At 39.8% G+C, this 16,934-nt stretch overlaps 1 protein-coding gene across 6 annotated transcripts in view; it reads right to left on the bottom strand.

The window, feature by feature from the left end:
- epha3 (eph receptor A3) overlaps positions 1-16,934 on the bottom strand; it is a 105,523-nt gene that overhangs the window by 24,134 nt on the left and 64,455 nt on the right. For 4 of the 6 annotated variants that reach the window (XM_061791514.1, XM_061791511.1, XM_061791510.1 and 1 more), the window contains 6 exons: positions 16,143-16,328; positions 13,520-13,581; positions 10,919-11,128; positions 8,800-8,949; positions 8,501-8,694; positions 3,748-3,903 (listed from right to left, as the gene is read on the bottom strand). In XM_061791514.1, the coding sequence (XP_061647498.1) occupies positions 3,748-3,903; positions 8,501-8,694; positions 8,800-8,949; positions 10,919-11,128; positions 13,520-13,581; positions 16,143-16,328 (958 nt within the window). Of the gene's footprint in view, positions 1-218; positions 341-3,747; positions 3,904-8,500; positions 8,695-8,799; positions 8,950-10,918; positions 11,129-13,519; positions 13,582-16,142; positions 16,329-16,934 lie in introns of all 6 variants that reach the window. The other 2 variants (XM_061791512.1, XM_061791513.1) reach the window with 2 other exon arrangements.

Here is a 16,934-nt window from a genome sequence, read left to right as displayed (position 1 = left end):
CTTAAAATGTGGTGATGTTTTTCATAAAGTGGACATGCATGTTTTTAATGGAAACAGGCTATATCTAATGCATGTATAGTTATGTATTGTGGGATAGAAACATAGCTATCACGTTATCACTAACTATCCCCTTAAAACCCAGAAGTGAGGGCCAATCAGAAGTTCTACAGTTCATGTTCTGCTCCTGAGGAGGGCCTTGGCTGTGCTGCACCACCCACCATCCAGAGTCCGAGGAATCGAAAGGAGAGGAACTGCGTGTTAGAGAGTGGTGATCCCCATGGACGGCTCCCATTCTGGGCAAGTTGCTGGTGTGACGTGGACCTCTGTCAGAATCACTCTACTGAGACACAGCCATGCCCAGCAATGTTAACAAATGGAATCCCAGCACTATTTGTCATGTCCAGGCTGTTTTTTTTTTTTTTTTTAAATGCTGTTTTATTCTGAAGGGTAATGTAACACATGTACAATATGACACACATTTGTATGTACACACAAAACAAAAAAATGCAACATGGTTAAACTGCAATATAATATAATTTAACAGAAAAGATGAAGTCACACAAGCAATTTAAACAATACATTCAAAATACTGGATATCTGAAACAGCGTTGCCTTGTGAGTTAATGTATGTGTTTTTTCTTTAAATCCAAAAACCTCTTGAATGATCTCATGAGCCACATGTTACCTTTCCCTCCACCTCATCTTAATTAGCCAGGCCTGTTTGTTATTTTCTTGTCAGTATAGCCGAAAGGAATGAGCTCAAAAACAGGCAGCATTGCCAAAACAATATGATGATCAACAAATGTATAAACCTGAGGGGTTGGATTACACATTCTTTGATTGGTATCTCGAAGAAAATAGCTGTCAAATGTTTCTTTCTGAAGTGTTGGTACAGACATTTCCTTGACCCCAGTATAATACCTCTGCAGGGTATTTTTGTTTCAAATAATGAAATGCGACAACAGCATAGTGTGCACTCTACTGACTGCTGTCTATTAACCTGATTGCACCTTTCGGATAAGAAAGCTAAACTTTACATGAGAGGGCCAGTTTTGTGCTGATGGACCTTTTCGATTAAAAGCTAATCGACATGGTGGGAACTGTGTCGGAAATTATCATCTATGGGGGGCATAGCGGGGTAGACGGTGTGTCTGGGATGGATGGTAATCATTGGCGGGCTGGGCAGAGTGGGGGGGTGGGGGGGGGGGGCCGCAGGGGGGGGGGGCAATTGGGTCCGGACATATGGGTCCACGGCCCCAGTCGTTGGGGACCAGTGATCTAAAGTCTATGCTGGATTAGAGCTTTAATCATTTGTCCTTGGAGGCTTTGAAGGCTTTTCCACATTTGCAAAAGAGCACAAAGCATGTGTGACAGGAAACTTAGACATAAGACTGTGTCCACATGTACACAGGTATTTTCCCTACTCCATTGTCCAAAAACATATCCATCCACTCGCATGGAATCGAAGTGACGCATTCTCAGGTTGTCAACAATTTCCAGTACAGTATATAGAATTGAAAAAGCGCTAAAAATGTGGCTGGATGATAAAAAACTCATTTTCCTAAATACCTATTTTGATGTTGATGTAGCCTCGGGCTAAAATGGTCTTGTTCAATTCCCGCTACAGTAAAAAAAATGAGGAAATATTGATTGAGGTTTGGCAGTTTTTCCAAGTGCCCTTGAGCAAGACACAAAACCAAAAAAAATAAAAAAAATGTCTGCAGGATCGGCTTGTGCACCTACACTAAACTCACTTAGGGGACTACTAGAGTAAGAGACAAGCAGTTGCCCCAGCCCCATGATGTATACTTTCTAGCGCGAGTTCGATTTCATTTGGCTGCTCGTTTGAGTGTTAGCTGTGCTTAGCTTCCATAACAAGCCCCATTTACCACAGCGTGCAGTTAGCAAGCTAACGATGGCTACTTCCCGAAAATGCGTCTCCGCTGGATGTGGCCCTTATTATTCAAGTTTTAAAAACCTGATCGTATATACTTTATATACGATTTGGTTTATTCATTCAAATTTGGCAGGCTTGTTAACATTACTCTGCTCTGTGGTGTGTTGAATTTACATGCCATTTATTGGGCCTGCTTAGTGTCACTTTAAAATTTCTTATCAATTGTGTGTACATTTTATTCTGAAAAATCTATCAAAATGGGGCCACCAATCCCTCTAAACTGGACTTAAATTACACCAGCAGATGAGTCAGCACACTGCAGCCCAGTAGGATTACTGTCGGAGGTCAGAGCGCTGCCAACACTTGTGCTGACTATCAAGGACTAGATTAAGTCTGTACGAATCAATAGAGTAATCTATATAGAGCAATGCATAGTCCCAGTCAAGGCTGCTAGTTTTGTAGCTGCGGTGGTGTCGGCCTTGGTTGCTATAGCCTCATCTTTCAGAGGATTAATACTGAAATGATCCAATTTAGCATCTAGCCGCAGGGGGAAAAAAGTGTAGGGCAATGGGATTTAGTTTGTGCGAGATTAGTCTTGTGTGGTGTGTTTTGTCATCCACGAGTCTGCAGAGTAAGCTCTTTCTTGGGTTGTTGACTGGAGATAACTTTTCATTGATTAAACATACTGTGCGGCACGGTGGGCGACTGGTTAGAGTGTCCGCCTCACAGTTCTGAGGACCCGGGTTCAATCCCCGGCCCCGCCTGTGTGGAGTTTGCATGTTCTCCCCGTGCCTGTGTGGGTTTTCTCCGGGCACTCCGGTTTCCTCCCACATCCCTAAAACATGCATTAATTGGAGACTCTAAATTGCCCGTAGGCATGACTGTGAGTGCGAATGGTAGTTTGTTTCTATGTGCCCTGCGATTGGCTGGCAACCAGTTCAGGGTGTACCCCGCCTCCTGCCCGATGACAGCTGGGATAGGCTCCAGCACGCCCGCGACCCTAGTGAGGAGAAGCGGCTCAGAAAATGGATGGATGGATGGATAAATATACTGTACCTATTGATAGAAAAGACATGATAAATATCTAGTTGATAAAATGCACAGAATATATATAGTATCATATTTTGTGCAATATCTATCAGATAATAAATGGGAGTGAGAGCTTTCATTTAACCAAACTGTGCCTTTCTGTTTTTTAAATGAAATTATTGGTCATTGAGACAATAATTGACCAAAGAAGGGCACTAAGAATTCAATAATACATTCCCAGTCGGGCAGTACTGAAACGTCTCCAGTAGTCTGGTCTCCACATAACTTTTTGACAAAAAATGCTTGATGTTTGATTTGCATTTTTTTTTTTTCATAATACAGATTGTAGAGAATGTGGCATTCTTGCATACCAATCTGACAACCATGCCTGCATTTTCTCTCGCAAAGGCCTCCCTTGCTGCTTTTTTCAGATGTCAAATTTCCCCTCTCATTCCATCCATGAATAGCTTTCTTTTTTCCCCCAAATCTCCCTAATGGAGCTCACAATTCCCCACGATTGTATGTGCCTCAATTTCGATTTCTGTTTCTCTATTTATCACTTCTTTTCACATCCTCATCTTCTACCTTCAGTCATACTAGAGACATCGAGAGCATGGCGAAATGCCTGTCATGATGAGTTACCATGAGACCTTTAGTAATGGCTCCATAGCTTTTTTATCTTCTGATGAACAAGAGAGAAGGATTGTGCGTTCTTTATCAAAGGACTCTATGAATTCCCAGTAAAGCTTGCCTCACAATTTGGGCCATGTAAAGGCTGTTGACATGAATAGGCAGAGTAGCCTAGTGTGTTTGTGTCTTACTCTGTGGAAGCCTTAGCCAGGGTATCACAGGAGCTGTAGCTGACCCCAGAGAAGGCCTCATTGCAGGGCAAGGTCCTCATTCCATCCATCCAGTCACCCATCGTCCCCATTGAGGGAACCTCTGAACTACTTCTATCCAACAACAAGTTGGCCGGCCTATGAGAGAGAGTGGAAGCAAAAAAGCAGAAGGGAAAATGTACTTGAGGAACTTTATATGCAAAAATAAGTAGGTACAACAGATGTGCTTTTTATTTATTATTCCAGTTTTATCTCATGCAAATGGGAGAAAGGTTAACAGAGAAGGACAGGGACATTATGGGGGCAAAGGGAGATTGAAGTTAGCAAAGGGCCCATGCTGGAAATTGAACTACGCTTTCCACTTTCACCGACCATGACCAATAAAATTGGCAGACCTCCAAGCACACACTGGTGCTCTTACTATTAATAATGATCATAAATAGAATGGCACTAAGTACCCAAAGCAAAAATCTTTACTTGGATCAGCATCAAATTTTCCAAAGTCATAAATGCTAAGCCTAAAGAAAATGCCTGATTTTTGTTTTGAGATGACAACAATATTTATGGAGAAATGCTCTTTCTTGCAAATGTTAACCCTATTTCCTGACATATCCGATTCTAGATATGATACCGCATGGGTACTTTATTTAGCGAAGGCCCAAACCGTTTCACAAAGTTTTGTTAAAAATCAGTTAAGTTCTTCGTTAAGTAGCCTCACCCTGAAAGGTATCTAGCAAACAGAGAAAAGTAAATGGCATGTGAGTTCGACAATGCTTAAATTCAGGAGAGAGCTTTATGGTTTTGTCAATCCAAACTTTTATTTTACTTTACTCATGACTGGAGCTTCCAAATGCTTTTCAGAAGGGCTCCTTTTTCAGGTATAGCTATACACAAAATTGATATTCGAAGCTTGCCTCTTATCTAACAACACCCAACAAGTACTTCACTTTTTTGGGAGAGAACAGAGAAGGAAAAGAACACACTTACAATAGCAAATGTTGAGAAGAGTCTGCTGTATCAAAAGCTTTGGCTTAGGAAACCCTCTAAAATCTATTTTTATGCACAATGTCTCCTAATTTTTTGAAAACTATTCTTGAACTTTTTGAAAAGCCTTGATTTATAGGTGTTGGAGGAGCATGGAATGGCACTGGCGGATTTAAATTACACAGAGAACACAGGTAAAGTTTATGGTGCAGCACTGCAGAGAGGAAATAAATATGATATAACAAGAATGAACGGGTGTTTCTCAAATACTGAATTTCCTCTGTTCTTCTCCGGAATCTGAAGATGAAAAATATTTTTTACTTCAACTTCTGCTAAATCAAAATACAATCTCAATGCCTTCTTGTGCTGTTATGTAAGATGTTGGCATAACAAAAGGAATAGTGTCAGCAATAGAAAATAACCAACCTCATACTGGATGTCAGTTTTCTCATATTTAATAGTGACTTTTAACATGGTGGAGGATATCTGTGTAGTTCATCATGAGTATGGATTCCTTTAGGATCAAAAGCTTAAAAAGCTTTCAACATGAAAACAACTTGAAATTGCTTAAAATTCAAGGAAACAATACAACACTTAGTGCCAAATAAATAATTGTTTTTTTTTCCTTCAGTCTGGTATGTCAGCAATTTTTGTAGCGAGTAGGGCGACAGGACTTACCATCGATTTTGAGTTGGTCTTAGAGGGTTTGAACATTCACACAGCCACAGGCATTATCACATTATTGTATATAAGATTCTTTTTAGTGAATAATTATTCAGTGAATATTTATTTATTCATTTATTATTATTAAATTATAGTGAATAAAATGTGTGTAATTATTCTGCAAAGTTTTGTCTATTTTTGTAGGTTGTAAAATACGTTTAACTAAATACCACCTAAATATTACCACAAAAGAAACGATTAAGATGTTATCCAGCAGTATTGATTTAAAAAAAAGAAAAAAAAGAAGAAGATAAACTGCGAGGACAGGGGAAATGACATCTCAAATGTAGAAAGGAAAGGAGGAAAATGCGTTTAAGGATGTGGGTGGGTGGCACATTGACAGAATCTTTTCCTACCGGATTAGAGGCATGTCAAAATAGCGAACGGCCCAAAGGAGTAACTAGAAAGACTTGTGAAAAAGAAGATTCATACTGGGGCTACATAGAGGGAGATATGGTCACTTTTGAACCAGGTGTTATTTAAATCATTAAAAAATGCCAAATAAATAAAATTGCTGGCTGTTTGGAAATGTTTGTTTTAATGGCGTATTGATCATCCCTGTGTATTTGCTCATTTCACTTGTTCTTCTCTGATCTCTTTTCCCCTTCATCATCTGCCTTCTCCTTGACTTTCCTCTGAGATGTAAACTGCAAACGACCTTGTTTTCCGTGCCTTATCATTCTCTTTGTTTGCTCTGTTGTTGCATTTTGAGCTGCATCTCACAGAAACCCAAAGCAGGATTACGAGTGAAGAAACAGGGAAATCTGAGCAAGACGGCAAAGGGAATTTTAAAGCCCCCTTGCAGACCTTAACACTGTCAAAGTAAAGAAAACTAGATAGAAGTAAAAGTTCTATTTTCAGACAATAAACATGATGCCCCCTTCACATTTGTATTTACCTCCCTTCCACACTATTTGTCATTCTTTTGACCTTCTGATAACCATAGCTGTGTAACTCTTGTTTTTAGTGATTTTAAGGGAGGAGAGGCGGCAAGTACAAGAACTTGTGCAGACACATGAGGGCAGGACAGCGGGAGAGCAATTCATCTCTTGCGGTACTACTGGGACAATTCCCATGGAGTCCCTCAGAGAGGAGAGGCTGATACAGAGAGCCAGCGTTGGCCCTTTAAATTGAATTTCTGATCTGCCTCTGTTGGATTTGATGGATGTGGTGTAGCGTTAATCAGTTCTACTCAGGTGGTCTGAGGGAAGCCATTAACCTGAAATACTTCAGGTGTGACATTTTGATTTTATTTCACTCATGCATGCAAGATTGTTGCACTAAATATTTGATTAATAGTATGTGCCATAATTGGAATGGATGTACATGATATTGTTACTTACAAAATATTGATGTGTTTAATTATGAGCCTTTGAATAAAACTAAATAAATGTCGTGTTGCAAAGTACAACGGTTCTGCAGATGATAACATCAACAGTTTTGTCTAATTTGAATGCATGTTGTCAAAATTCTATCATAACGGAAACATAAGTCCACATTGTCAAATGTTCACCTTTTTTATTTGGTTGGCATTGGTTAACTGTATTAAAGAATTTCAGCATCACAAAGCGAATGATGCAAATAGTTATAGTTTTAGCCCTACAGTGATAGGTTACATTAAAGTCATTAATTAATTCCACCACTGAACAGTAACATGATCAGAAGGGAGCAAAATTTAGCATGTGGTGCTTTTCAGAAAAGGCACAGTTAATTGCTATTCATTTAATTATTTGGACTTTTCATTACTTAGAGATCTATCAGACGGTAGGATATTGTTAGAATTCTAATCTATTTTTTAATGTTTTTATTATTTTTATTATTTTCATCCACCATGTATTAAACACCAATAAAAACGATGAAACAAATGTAACAAATTTTCGTTCTCAATTTGGCATGTCTCATGTAAACTTCCAAATACATGTGTAACGGACAGAGTCTCGAATGCTAGCACTGATTGGCAAAATAGTTTAGTTTGGCTAATTAACATAATTTGTAGAGTACGCACATGCATTATTCAGTGACGCCATTTTGGAATCTCTGCTTTGGTACCACTGTACAGCCGGCATGATAGACAGTGCCCTCCAGCCCCGTTTGGACTGTTGTTGGCCTATAATTAGTCTCTGACAGGCAACCTTGACCCACTGACCCCAGAACCTCGCCATGCAGAGACAGTAAAGCTCTGGCTGGGTCCCACCCCTGAACCCTCCAGATGCTATACTCTGGTCCCAGGCTCTTGTCTGGGTGTGGGGAAGAGGGGGTGCTCCATTAGCTAGCCAGGACAGCTCTGTGACAAACGAGGTGTGCAGAGTTGAGTGCAGCTGCTCCCACTGCGCAACTGCCGCCACACACACACGCACGCAACACGCACAAACTTCCCATAAATCAGCACGCTAGACTCTGTCGGCCAGCCGGTGCTCACCCAGTGTTAAAAGCCAATCAGGAAAATTACATGCAAACTCCAAGGGACCTATTTTCACTTTCTTAAGAAATCATTAGTCAATGTTATGAGCTTTGACGTCTCCATAATACCACATGCGGCTGCTGCAGACCCCGTTGCCTGTCCTGCTTCCTGCCTCAACTGACAATTATACAAGGGCTCTCCAAAATGACGGACCCATGAATGGAACAATGCAAAAATAGTGCAACTGACACTTTTGGTGTCTATAAATAGAGAAAGGTATCATATCAAGTAAGAAGAGCAGAGAAAGCAGTCTCTGAAAATCAATAATGAACCCGTTCAAAAGTTAGTTTGCCATCTAAATATACCTTTCACCTTTTTCTGTCCTTTCCGGAGACAACGTTGAATTGCTTATCATAAGCTACATCAGTCATTAGTCACCTAGGGCTGTGAAAGCACTCATGAGAAAAAGGTCACATTTATTTCTGGAAATGCACTATATAAAGTGTGTGTTTTTGTTTGTTTTTTTAAATAAAGGTGCTTCTAGAAAATTTAAGGGTATAAAATTATGGAACAGAACATAAAATATAAAACAGATGAAGTTGTTAAAAATGCTGAGTATATCCTTACCTTGATGTGGTGTTGGCTGTAATTTTCAGACTACCGGGGTTGCGTATAAGTTTGTCCAGGATGCTGACTATCTGTTCAAACTTGGGCCGGTTGTTCCTTTCTTTCTGCCAGCAGTCTAGCATCAGCTGGTAAAGTGTAGCAGGGCAGTCCATGGGTGGGGGAAGGCGGTAACCCTCATCTACAGCCTTTATTACCTTGATATAGGAAGGAAAATGAAAGTATTGATTAAAGCTTGACATTACTGCAGTAGATGTTTGTGTCTGTGTGGCTGCAAAAAGCCATTTACTGTATGTACTCACATCTTGATTGGACATCTCCCAGTAAGGCCGTTCGCCATACGACATTACTTCCCAGAGCACGATGCCATAACTCCAAGCATCACTCGATGACGTAAACTTCCTGTAAGCAATTGCCTCTGGAGCTGTCCACCGGATAGGGATCTTACCTCCCTGAGAGACCAGTGGTAAGGGAAAAATAAATAAAAAAACTGAGGTTTGTCAATTGAGCTTGTGCCAAATCCATTGAAATAAAAAAGAAAACTCAACTTAAAAGAGGCAACAATTAAAATGAAGTTCAAGAGGACGGTACAGCTAGCTGAATTGTGTCTGGATGGATTGGCTCTACCACGTACAAAATGTTCTTGGCCTCCTACATCCTACAGGAACTGAAAATGCAAAAAAAAAAAAAAAAAAAAAAATGGCCTATTTAAAATGTGATTGAAGGGTACTAAGGTTCTGTAGGGGCCTCTCAAGCTCTTCCACATGAGACTCATGTCACCATGCACTTAATGGACCTTTGCTTTGCGCACACAGCACAGTTAATAGAAAAGGTCCTATCCCAAACCTCGTCCAGAAAATTGAAATCATAATAGTCCAAATGTCTTTATAAGATAATTAATAAAGATTGGGAAACTCTGGAGTGTGGCACGGTGGCCGACTGGTTAAAGCGTCAGCCTCACAGTTCTGAGGACCCGGGTTCAATCCCCGGCCCCGCCTGTGTGGAGTTTGCATGTTCTCCCTGTGCCACATCCCAAAAACATGCATTAATTGGAGACTCTAAATTGCCCGTAGGCATGACTGTGAGTGCGAATGGTTGTTTGTTTCTCTGTGCCTTGCGATTGGCTGGCAACCAGTTCAGGGTGTACCCCGCCTCCTGCCCGATGACAGCTGGGATAGGCTCCAGCACGCCTGCGATCCTAGTGAGGAGAAGTGGCTCAGAAAATGGATGGATGGATGGATGGATGGGAAACTCTGGAGTCCTGAGCCACCCATGATTGTCTTATTAAGTGATGTGACAATTCACACCCTGGTCCACCTAGATATACAGATAGTTAAGACTTGCAATGAAACCAACGTGGGCTCCAATAAGCTATTATGTGTTGAACTTTAAAAGAACATTATAGATTGATTGGGTTTCCCACATTGGCATGTTTTCATTACAAAAATAAAGAAAACATTTTCCAAAAATAACATATCTTTCAAATCTAATCCAAAATTTCCTGCAACATTTCTTACTGTCGCATCTCTATTTGTCATTTTAGCTGAGAAACAGGACAAATGAGGGACATGGAGTTGAGGGAGGGAGGCTGATGGCAGCCAAAACTAACAAGTTTTCGGCCAAGTCTCGTCAGTTCATGCATGGTGGTGTGCAGTCACACACACCCCTCTACAACAACACACACTCCCAAAGTTTGAAGGAAACACAGAGATGTATATGACAGAAAAAACAAAAAAAAACTAAATTGCACACACGTGTACATTATAATATTTGATGTATGACTTTGAGGTGTAGACAGAATTGCAACGCAAACAGACTTGGAACAGAGACATAAAAACGACTCATCTACGTGTATGTGACAACCTGCTTCCCTTGTTCAAATGCAAGCTAAAAACAACATAATATGGACTACTAAATATTTTGCCTAATAAATCAGGAAAGATAAAATTCCTATGTGAAGCATTGTTGATTACTGTAACATGAATCTGTTTATTATTTGTGTTTTGTCATTCCACATTTCATACAGTATTTCTGGGAGAAAGGCAAATGGCACCCTGGCTGTTTATTTGACAAGTAATCATTGGTCAGCAAATTGCAGCATGTTTAAAGGAGCTGTGAGCATAGTCTAGACCGTATTATCCTGTGATGAAAATGACCACACACATGCTGCAAAATAACACAGCTGGAAGTCTGCAGCATGCCAGGCCGCCTGGTACTGTAAATCGAATGCCAAGATTCCTTTACAAAACGGACAATTTGAAACATAGGCAAGATGTCGCAACATCAACGTCAATTTCTAAGAAAAATAGCCCAATTTGCACATTGTACATAAATTACTTAAAATAAACTCTTAATTCAATTGTTAGTCCATGAAGGTATTTTACATAATTACTGCACTGTCAGGTTTGTGTTTCAGCTCACCCTTGTGGTGTAAGCAGCTTCGGGGTCATCCTCCAGGACCCTTGACAAGCCGAAGTCTGACACTTTACACACCAGGTTGCTGTTGACTAAAATGTTTCGTGCAGCAAGGTCTCTGTGAACGTAGCCCATGTCTGACAGATACTTCATGCCTGAGGCGATGCCACGCAGCATACCAACCAACTGAATTCCAGTGAACTGGGCGTCGTGTTTCTAGGCAAAAAAAAAAAAAAAAGGAATACAATTCAACACATGTATAAGTTAATGTTACACTCTAAATTTGTTCTGATAGGGAACGCAACTCTGCCCTTTCAGATTATTTGCATGAAAAAAATCTTTTGTACAAAAATGACCACCGCATTGTAATTAACCTTTTAAGAAGCACCTGTGACATTTTTGTTCCACATTTAAAGTCAAAGATGAGATCTTGGAAGTCCCACAGAGCTCCAAACAGAAATAGCAAGGAAGTCAGAAAATCACTATAAAGTTCTCTCAAATCATACTTGATCAGTGTCAAAATGTAGTTTAACCAAGTGACTCCTCTTTGTGTAATAAATAAAAAAAGAATAATTCATAAACAATATATTTACCAGGCACACTTATTGTACCTATAATAAATAAAATATAAGAATATAATAAAAAAGAAGACTGTACAATATATTGTGTGTCTTGAGGGAATTTTGATTTATGAGGTCAGTTGTCACGAATGTTGGTCTAGCTCTGGGGCACAGCCAAGCTGAAACAGAAATGGTCATTCCCAAAACGGTTCCCACAAAGTTGTACTTGTCCAAAATGTCTTTGTATCCTCTCATGAGATTCAGGTGGAACACTGGGGATTTTTTCCCATTTAAATGATTGAGCCTTCCACGGCATATATCAGTCTATACAACTTTTGCAAAGGCAACACAATAAATGGACAAAATAAATACACTTTCATTGGCTTGTCATGGCAGGATGAAGTGTGTAAAGTGGTTTATGAGCAGTTTTATGCTTCTTCGTCATTTGCTACTGATAGGAGATGAATACAAATGCAGGATGTAAAGCAGTCTGTGAGTCCATTTTAGCACAAGTGACTAAACGGAGATTATGTGAATGGAAATGTGGTGTCTTCATATCACATCATTTATAGACAAGTATAATATGAGTCATTTTTGTTGTTTTAGTTTGTTTATGAACCCGACTTGACCATGTCATTTCGACAGCAGCAGTTAGTGGCCAGACCACCTGGAATAGTCACTTCAAAGCCTTGCAGAATCAGACATATGCTATAATGCATAAGCTATGAGTTTGTGCGCGTGCGTTTGTGTGCGCGCATATGACACATCTACAGAGATGAAGTGCAGGCCTCAGGCAACATGCCAACAAACAGCTACTCCTCCAGGATGAACTATGATGCAGTGCAGACGTGGAAAAGGGTTAAAACATGAGTCTGCATGCTTTGATGTCAGTGTTATGACTTGGCTCTCATGCTTTGACTAATTTCAGTGAGGCGGGTCACTCCTTTTTAAGGAGCAGAGACATGGTTAAAAAAAAAAAAAGTCCCTCAGCATGATGAATGTGTGTATGTAATGGGTACACAATCTACAGAGAACTGAATCTGAACCAGAACTGAACAAGCTCGTTGACAATAATACTGATTACACTGTATCTTTATTACAGGGCACACTGACTAGTGCGAGCTCCTGCCATTGGCTATCCCCAGTGCCAATTAGATGGGTTGCAACAGGAAGATCGGTTTATGACACTGTGGCGACTCGTAATAGGAAAAGCCGAAAGGGAGCGAACAATATTTGTCTTGTATTTAGCAAGATTTCCAGTATTTCTGGAAAAGGGATAATCATGTCAGCATCACGGTTTGTGCGTGCTTCCTGAATTATAAAAGGGAGCTACTTAGCTTATGAGCTGTGCCGTAAGCAAAGTTACCGGTGTCTGGAGAGGTTGCAATTGTGATGTGGTGATTGTCGTTATGCTTTGCTATGACACCATGACTGTGATTCTTTTCATTGCGCACGGACCATTTCACATTGACTAAAAAAGGCATCATGTAGTCTGACTCATAGTTTGAATTAACAGATGTGAGAAGTATGAGCACAAAACCTGTATGATTTGTTTTTCTTTTTGTTCCAAGGCTGCCCCGATTCTTGTGAGGTAAAATTTCATTTGTAGATGCTAAGATAAATGCAAATAAATACTAGCAGTAAACACATGTATTATCTGACAAAGACACAGGTGAAAGAAGCCATTGAAAGTACAGTATGTTCTTAACACGGAACATGCTATATGCTAACTGACCTTATGGGATTCCTCACTTACTTATCAGGCAATATTTATTTTTAGCTGCGCAACCCTGATATTTGTTAAAAGACAATTGCATGTCCACATTCTAAACACCTGAAAATATTTATGGTTGTAGGGAGCATATTAGTAACACTCATTCAATCAAAACACCAGATTGCAGATTTACAACACCACTAAAGTTTAGATAATGTACTGCTTAAGTTGTGATAAATTCCTTTTTTCTGTAAAATTATGACATAGGCCTTTGGTAGCATGCAGAGTGTAATCATTTCAGCTATGAGGGGATTTTTGCATGAGAGCACTCACCCTTAAAAAGCTGTCCAGTGAGCCATTCTCCATATATTCTGTGACAATCATAACAGGCTTACCTGAAAAAGAGGATACAATTTTATTTAGAATATGATTTATATTTCTTTGCTGCGCAGCTAAAATAATAACCAAATTGCAATCAATTCAAACCATTAAAGAAGTTTTCAGTTCTCAAAACTTAGTTTAGTGTTCTCCAGAAGGTCAGCAATAAAGAGTGACATCTTTGTTTCAAACTGCAGCCAGCATGGGGTTTATTACACAGGGGGAGAAAAAAAATCACTTTATGCATCTTTTAAACCAGCTATTGTTAAATCAACAGGCCTGATGTTGTGGCCCAGACAGATGGCTTTGTTGTCACTGCTTCACTCTTGACTTTCGATCAGCCATATGCTCAATCTCCATTTTATCCTGATGAATATGCCCCTACTCTCTTTCCACATCATGTGTGAACGAACTGTCCTCACATCTGGATTGGATGTGGCACCAGTGATAGAACTGCATGTTACATGTAACAAATCTATCACCCGCGATGAAAGAAATAACATTCCCATCCCAGTCATGATTGATCACTTTAATTAAATCAAAGCAGGCTGCAACCAAATAGATCAATTACTGTTTGAGCAGCACACCATCTAATATTTCATCCTAAACCATATAAACCACATAAGTTGGCTGGTTTTAATTTTATGATATGTTGATTTACAAATCAATGTATATTGATTGACAGTCATTTTACATCTTCAGAATAATTTTAGTTAGGTTAAGGCACAAAAAGACATGAAAGTTACTATTAGAGATTCATTGTGTTATGTGAGCATTCTGTATTGCATATTATATAACCTGCCGATATCTTTTGGGGCACTTATGGAAGGAGAAAGATGGTTTGAGCTAAAATTTTATTTTTAGGTTAAAAGTAAACACATTGAGCCACAGGTATCAAAGTTAAGTCTCAAATCAGCCTGTAGAGGATTTTTGCACACGGACACAAAAAAAGTTTAATAGAAGTGCATTACAATGAAGAACAGGCCCAGACAGGAACGTTATCGCCCCTTTTATGAAAAATGTTATGTTTTCGTTTCTCTTGAGTCATCTCAAAAAATGGTCAAATTCAACATAGTTTGTCTCAATAAATTCACAAAGCTTACTTTTACAATTATAGTTTATAGATCTCTGCTTAAACTCCTACAGCCTGGTGATGGATGGCTGAGTTCATTAGAGGACGATTTGAGTGGAACACACACACACTGGTTCCTCCCTCGTGTCTTCAAGCCTCTTCACTTCCATCCTTCTCTCTGTTCGCATTGGCAGCAAAGATAAAGGCCCTGCAGCCCCTTTGTTGTGTCGCCTTGCTCATGTAGATGACTGAATGTGTGTGTGTGAGCATCAAACATGCATGTGTGTGTGTGTGTGTGTGTCTCTGAAAATATGTAGCCTGTGGATCTCCCAAAAGCAGCAAGGTAAATGGAGTGTGAAAGTCTCAGGATTAAGAATTAACAGGAGCAGTTTAATAAATCACCCACATCGTTGTGAATGTGCATGTGTGTGTGTGTGTTGGTGGGTATGTATGTATGCAGAGCATATGAACCCAAAACTGTGCCCTGCTGCTGGGCTGCTCCAGCTCATGCACAAACATATATTCAGGGTATTCCTCCAAATGTTCACTTTCTCTTTCACGCACATATACACACATACGAGCATGAATGGGCACGCACACAGGCTTGATGTATTAACATACAGTACATACATTTTCCTACAGTGGTTTATGGACATGTTTCTCCATCAAACAATTGGTGTTATGTGGTATATAGTGATACCGTTTTAATCAATATAAATCACAATGTATAAAATTCAAGCATAGTGTAAACATGAAAAAAAAAAACTTTTTTTGTGTTAGGTTTACGCCTGGCTTTGACTTGTTGGGGAATCAGGAAAAGTATCCAGCTGAAGTGAATTAAAAAGGGGCATGGAGCAATTCAGACAGTGAGATCACACAAGAGAATAAGAGAATTAGAATGAGGGAGATTAAACAAGGGAAAGCAAAAATTGAGGACAATTAAGAGAGCAGAGGCTCTCAGTGTTTCAGTCACTATATTGCAGTGCTTCTTAACAAGGCTGGGGCCTCAGGGAAAGATAGAGGCCAGGCATGTTTCTCACCCACAAAGTTCAGACTCATTATTATTTTTATTTTTGTGCCGTCATTAGTTTTTAAAGACTCCTCCTGTGCACCGATGATAGTCCCATAAAGAGACGCAGAGGGGCACATGCAAGAAATATGGATTTATGCCCGCTAGGGACGCAGCTTTGATCAGAGTACATTGATCGGCAGAGATTTACACTATGCCAACTCGATAAAACTGCAGCGATTTTCACTAAGGTGTTGGCCACTTTAGGGCCATTTGTCAAAAGACATTTTCAGATCAAAAACGGTACAAAGACTCCAGGGAGGACAGAACTGCCCTGGAATGTGAATGCAAATCATATGTCTGATCTTTCCTTGTGTATTCTTCTACCGCATTAAATGTAATTCTGAACATGTAAACAAAAATGTTACCTTGAAAGGGAAGGGAGGTCGATAGAGACTTAAAGTGGCTTTGTGTCATGAAGAATACGTTTGACTTACTGCGTGTCACCACACCCTCCAGCCTTATGATGTTGGGATGGTCAAACTGTCCCATGATTGACGCTTCAGAAAGGAAGTCCCGCCTCTGTTTGTCTGTGTATCCTCCTTTCAGAGTTTTGATGGCCACGCAGATCTCCTTCTTACTGGGCAGCTTCAGGCGACCGCTGCACACCTCACCAAATTCACCTAAAGGTCAAACCATGACAGTTTTATAGAAAGTCAAATACTCTTGTGAGAAATAGTTTTTTTTTTCTTCTTCCTTGGTTTTATTCAGTAATTGCTTTGCGGGGATGAAACTTGATGACATTTAGCTTGCTCATATTGATGTGTTGTGACAGTACTTATGAAACATGAAGATGAATGAGTGCTTCTTAAGTACTGTGGTCTTTTAAAGAGCCCTTTGATTAATCCAGTAACAAAAATAAAGAAATCAATAAAGAAAGAAATAATAGTGCGTTTGGCGTTTGCTTAAAACGTTAAATGGATGAAAACTGTGCCTTATGTGTAGTGATCTAACACCGAACTTATGTGATAACTGTTTTCCTTGATTAATACAAACGAAAAGCCTCATGGCGAAAATTCCCCTCTCATTGACACAGCCTCATTGTCTGTTAGTACAACTGGACGCAAGGTGATTCAATATGCTCGGATTACAATTTCTTGCTGGTGATGTGTGTGTGTTTTCATCCTGTGCCAGTGTGTGTGTGTGTTTTGCACAATGTACGGTAAGTGGTGCAGGCAGACTGCATGCTTCAAATGCAACCATCAACGCTGCAGCTGGCTACAGGGATT

This window comes from Phyllopteryx taeniolatus, chromosome 12, assembly GCF_024500385.1.
Source record: "Phyllopteryx taeniolatus isolate TA_2022b chromosome 12, UOR_Ptae_1.2, whole genome shotgun sequence".
NCBI classification, from domain to species: Eukaryota; Metazoa; Chordata; class Actinopteri; order Syngnathiformes; family Syngnathidae; genus Phyllopteryx; species Phyllopteryx taeniolatus.
This window is presented reverse-complemented; position numbering and strand designations above follow the sequence as displayed.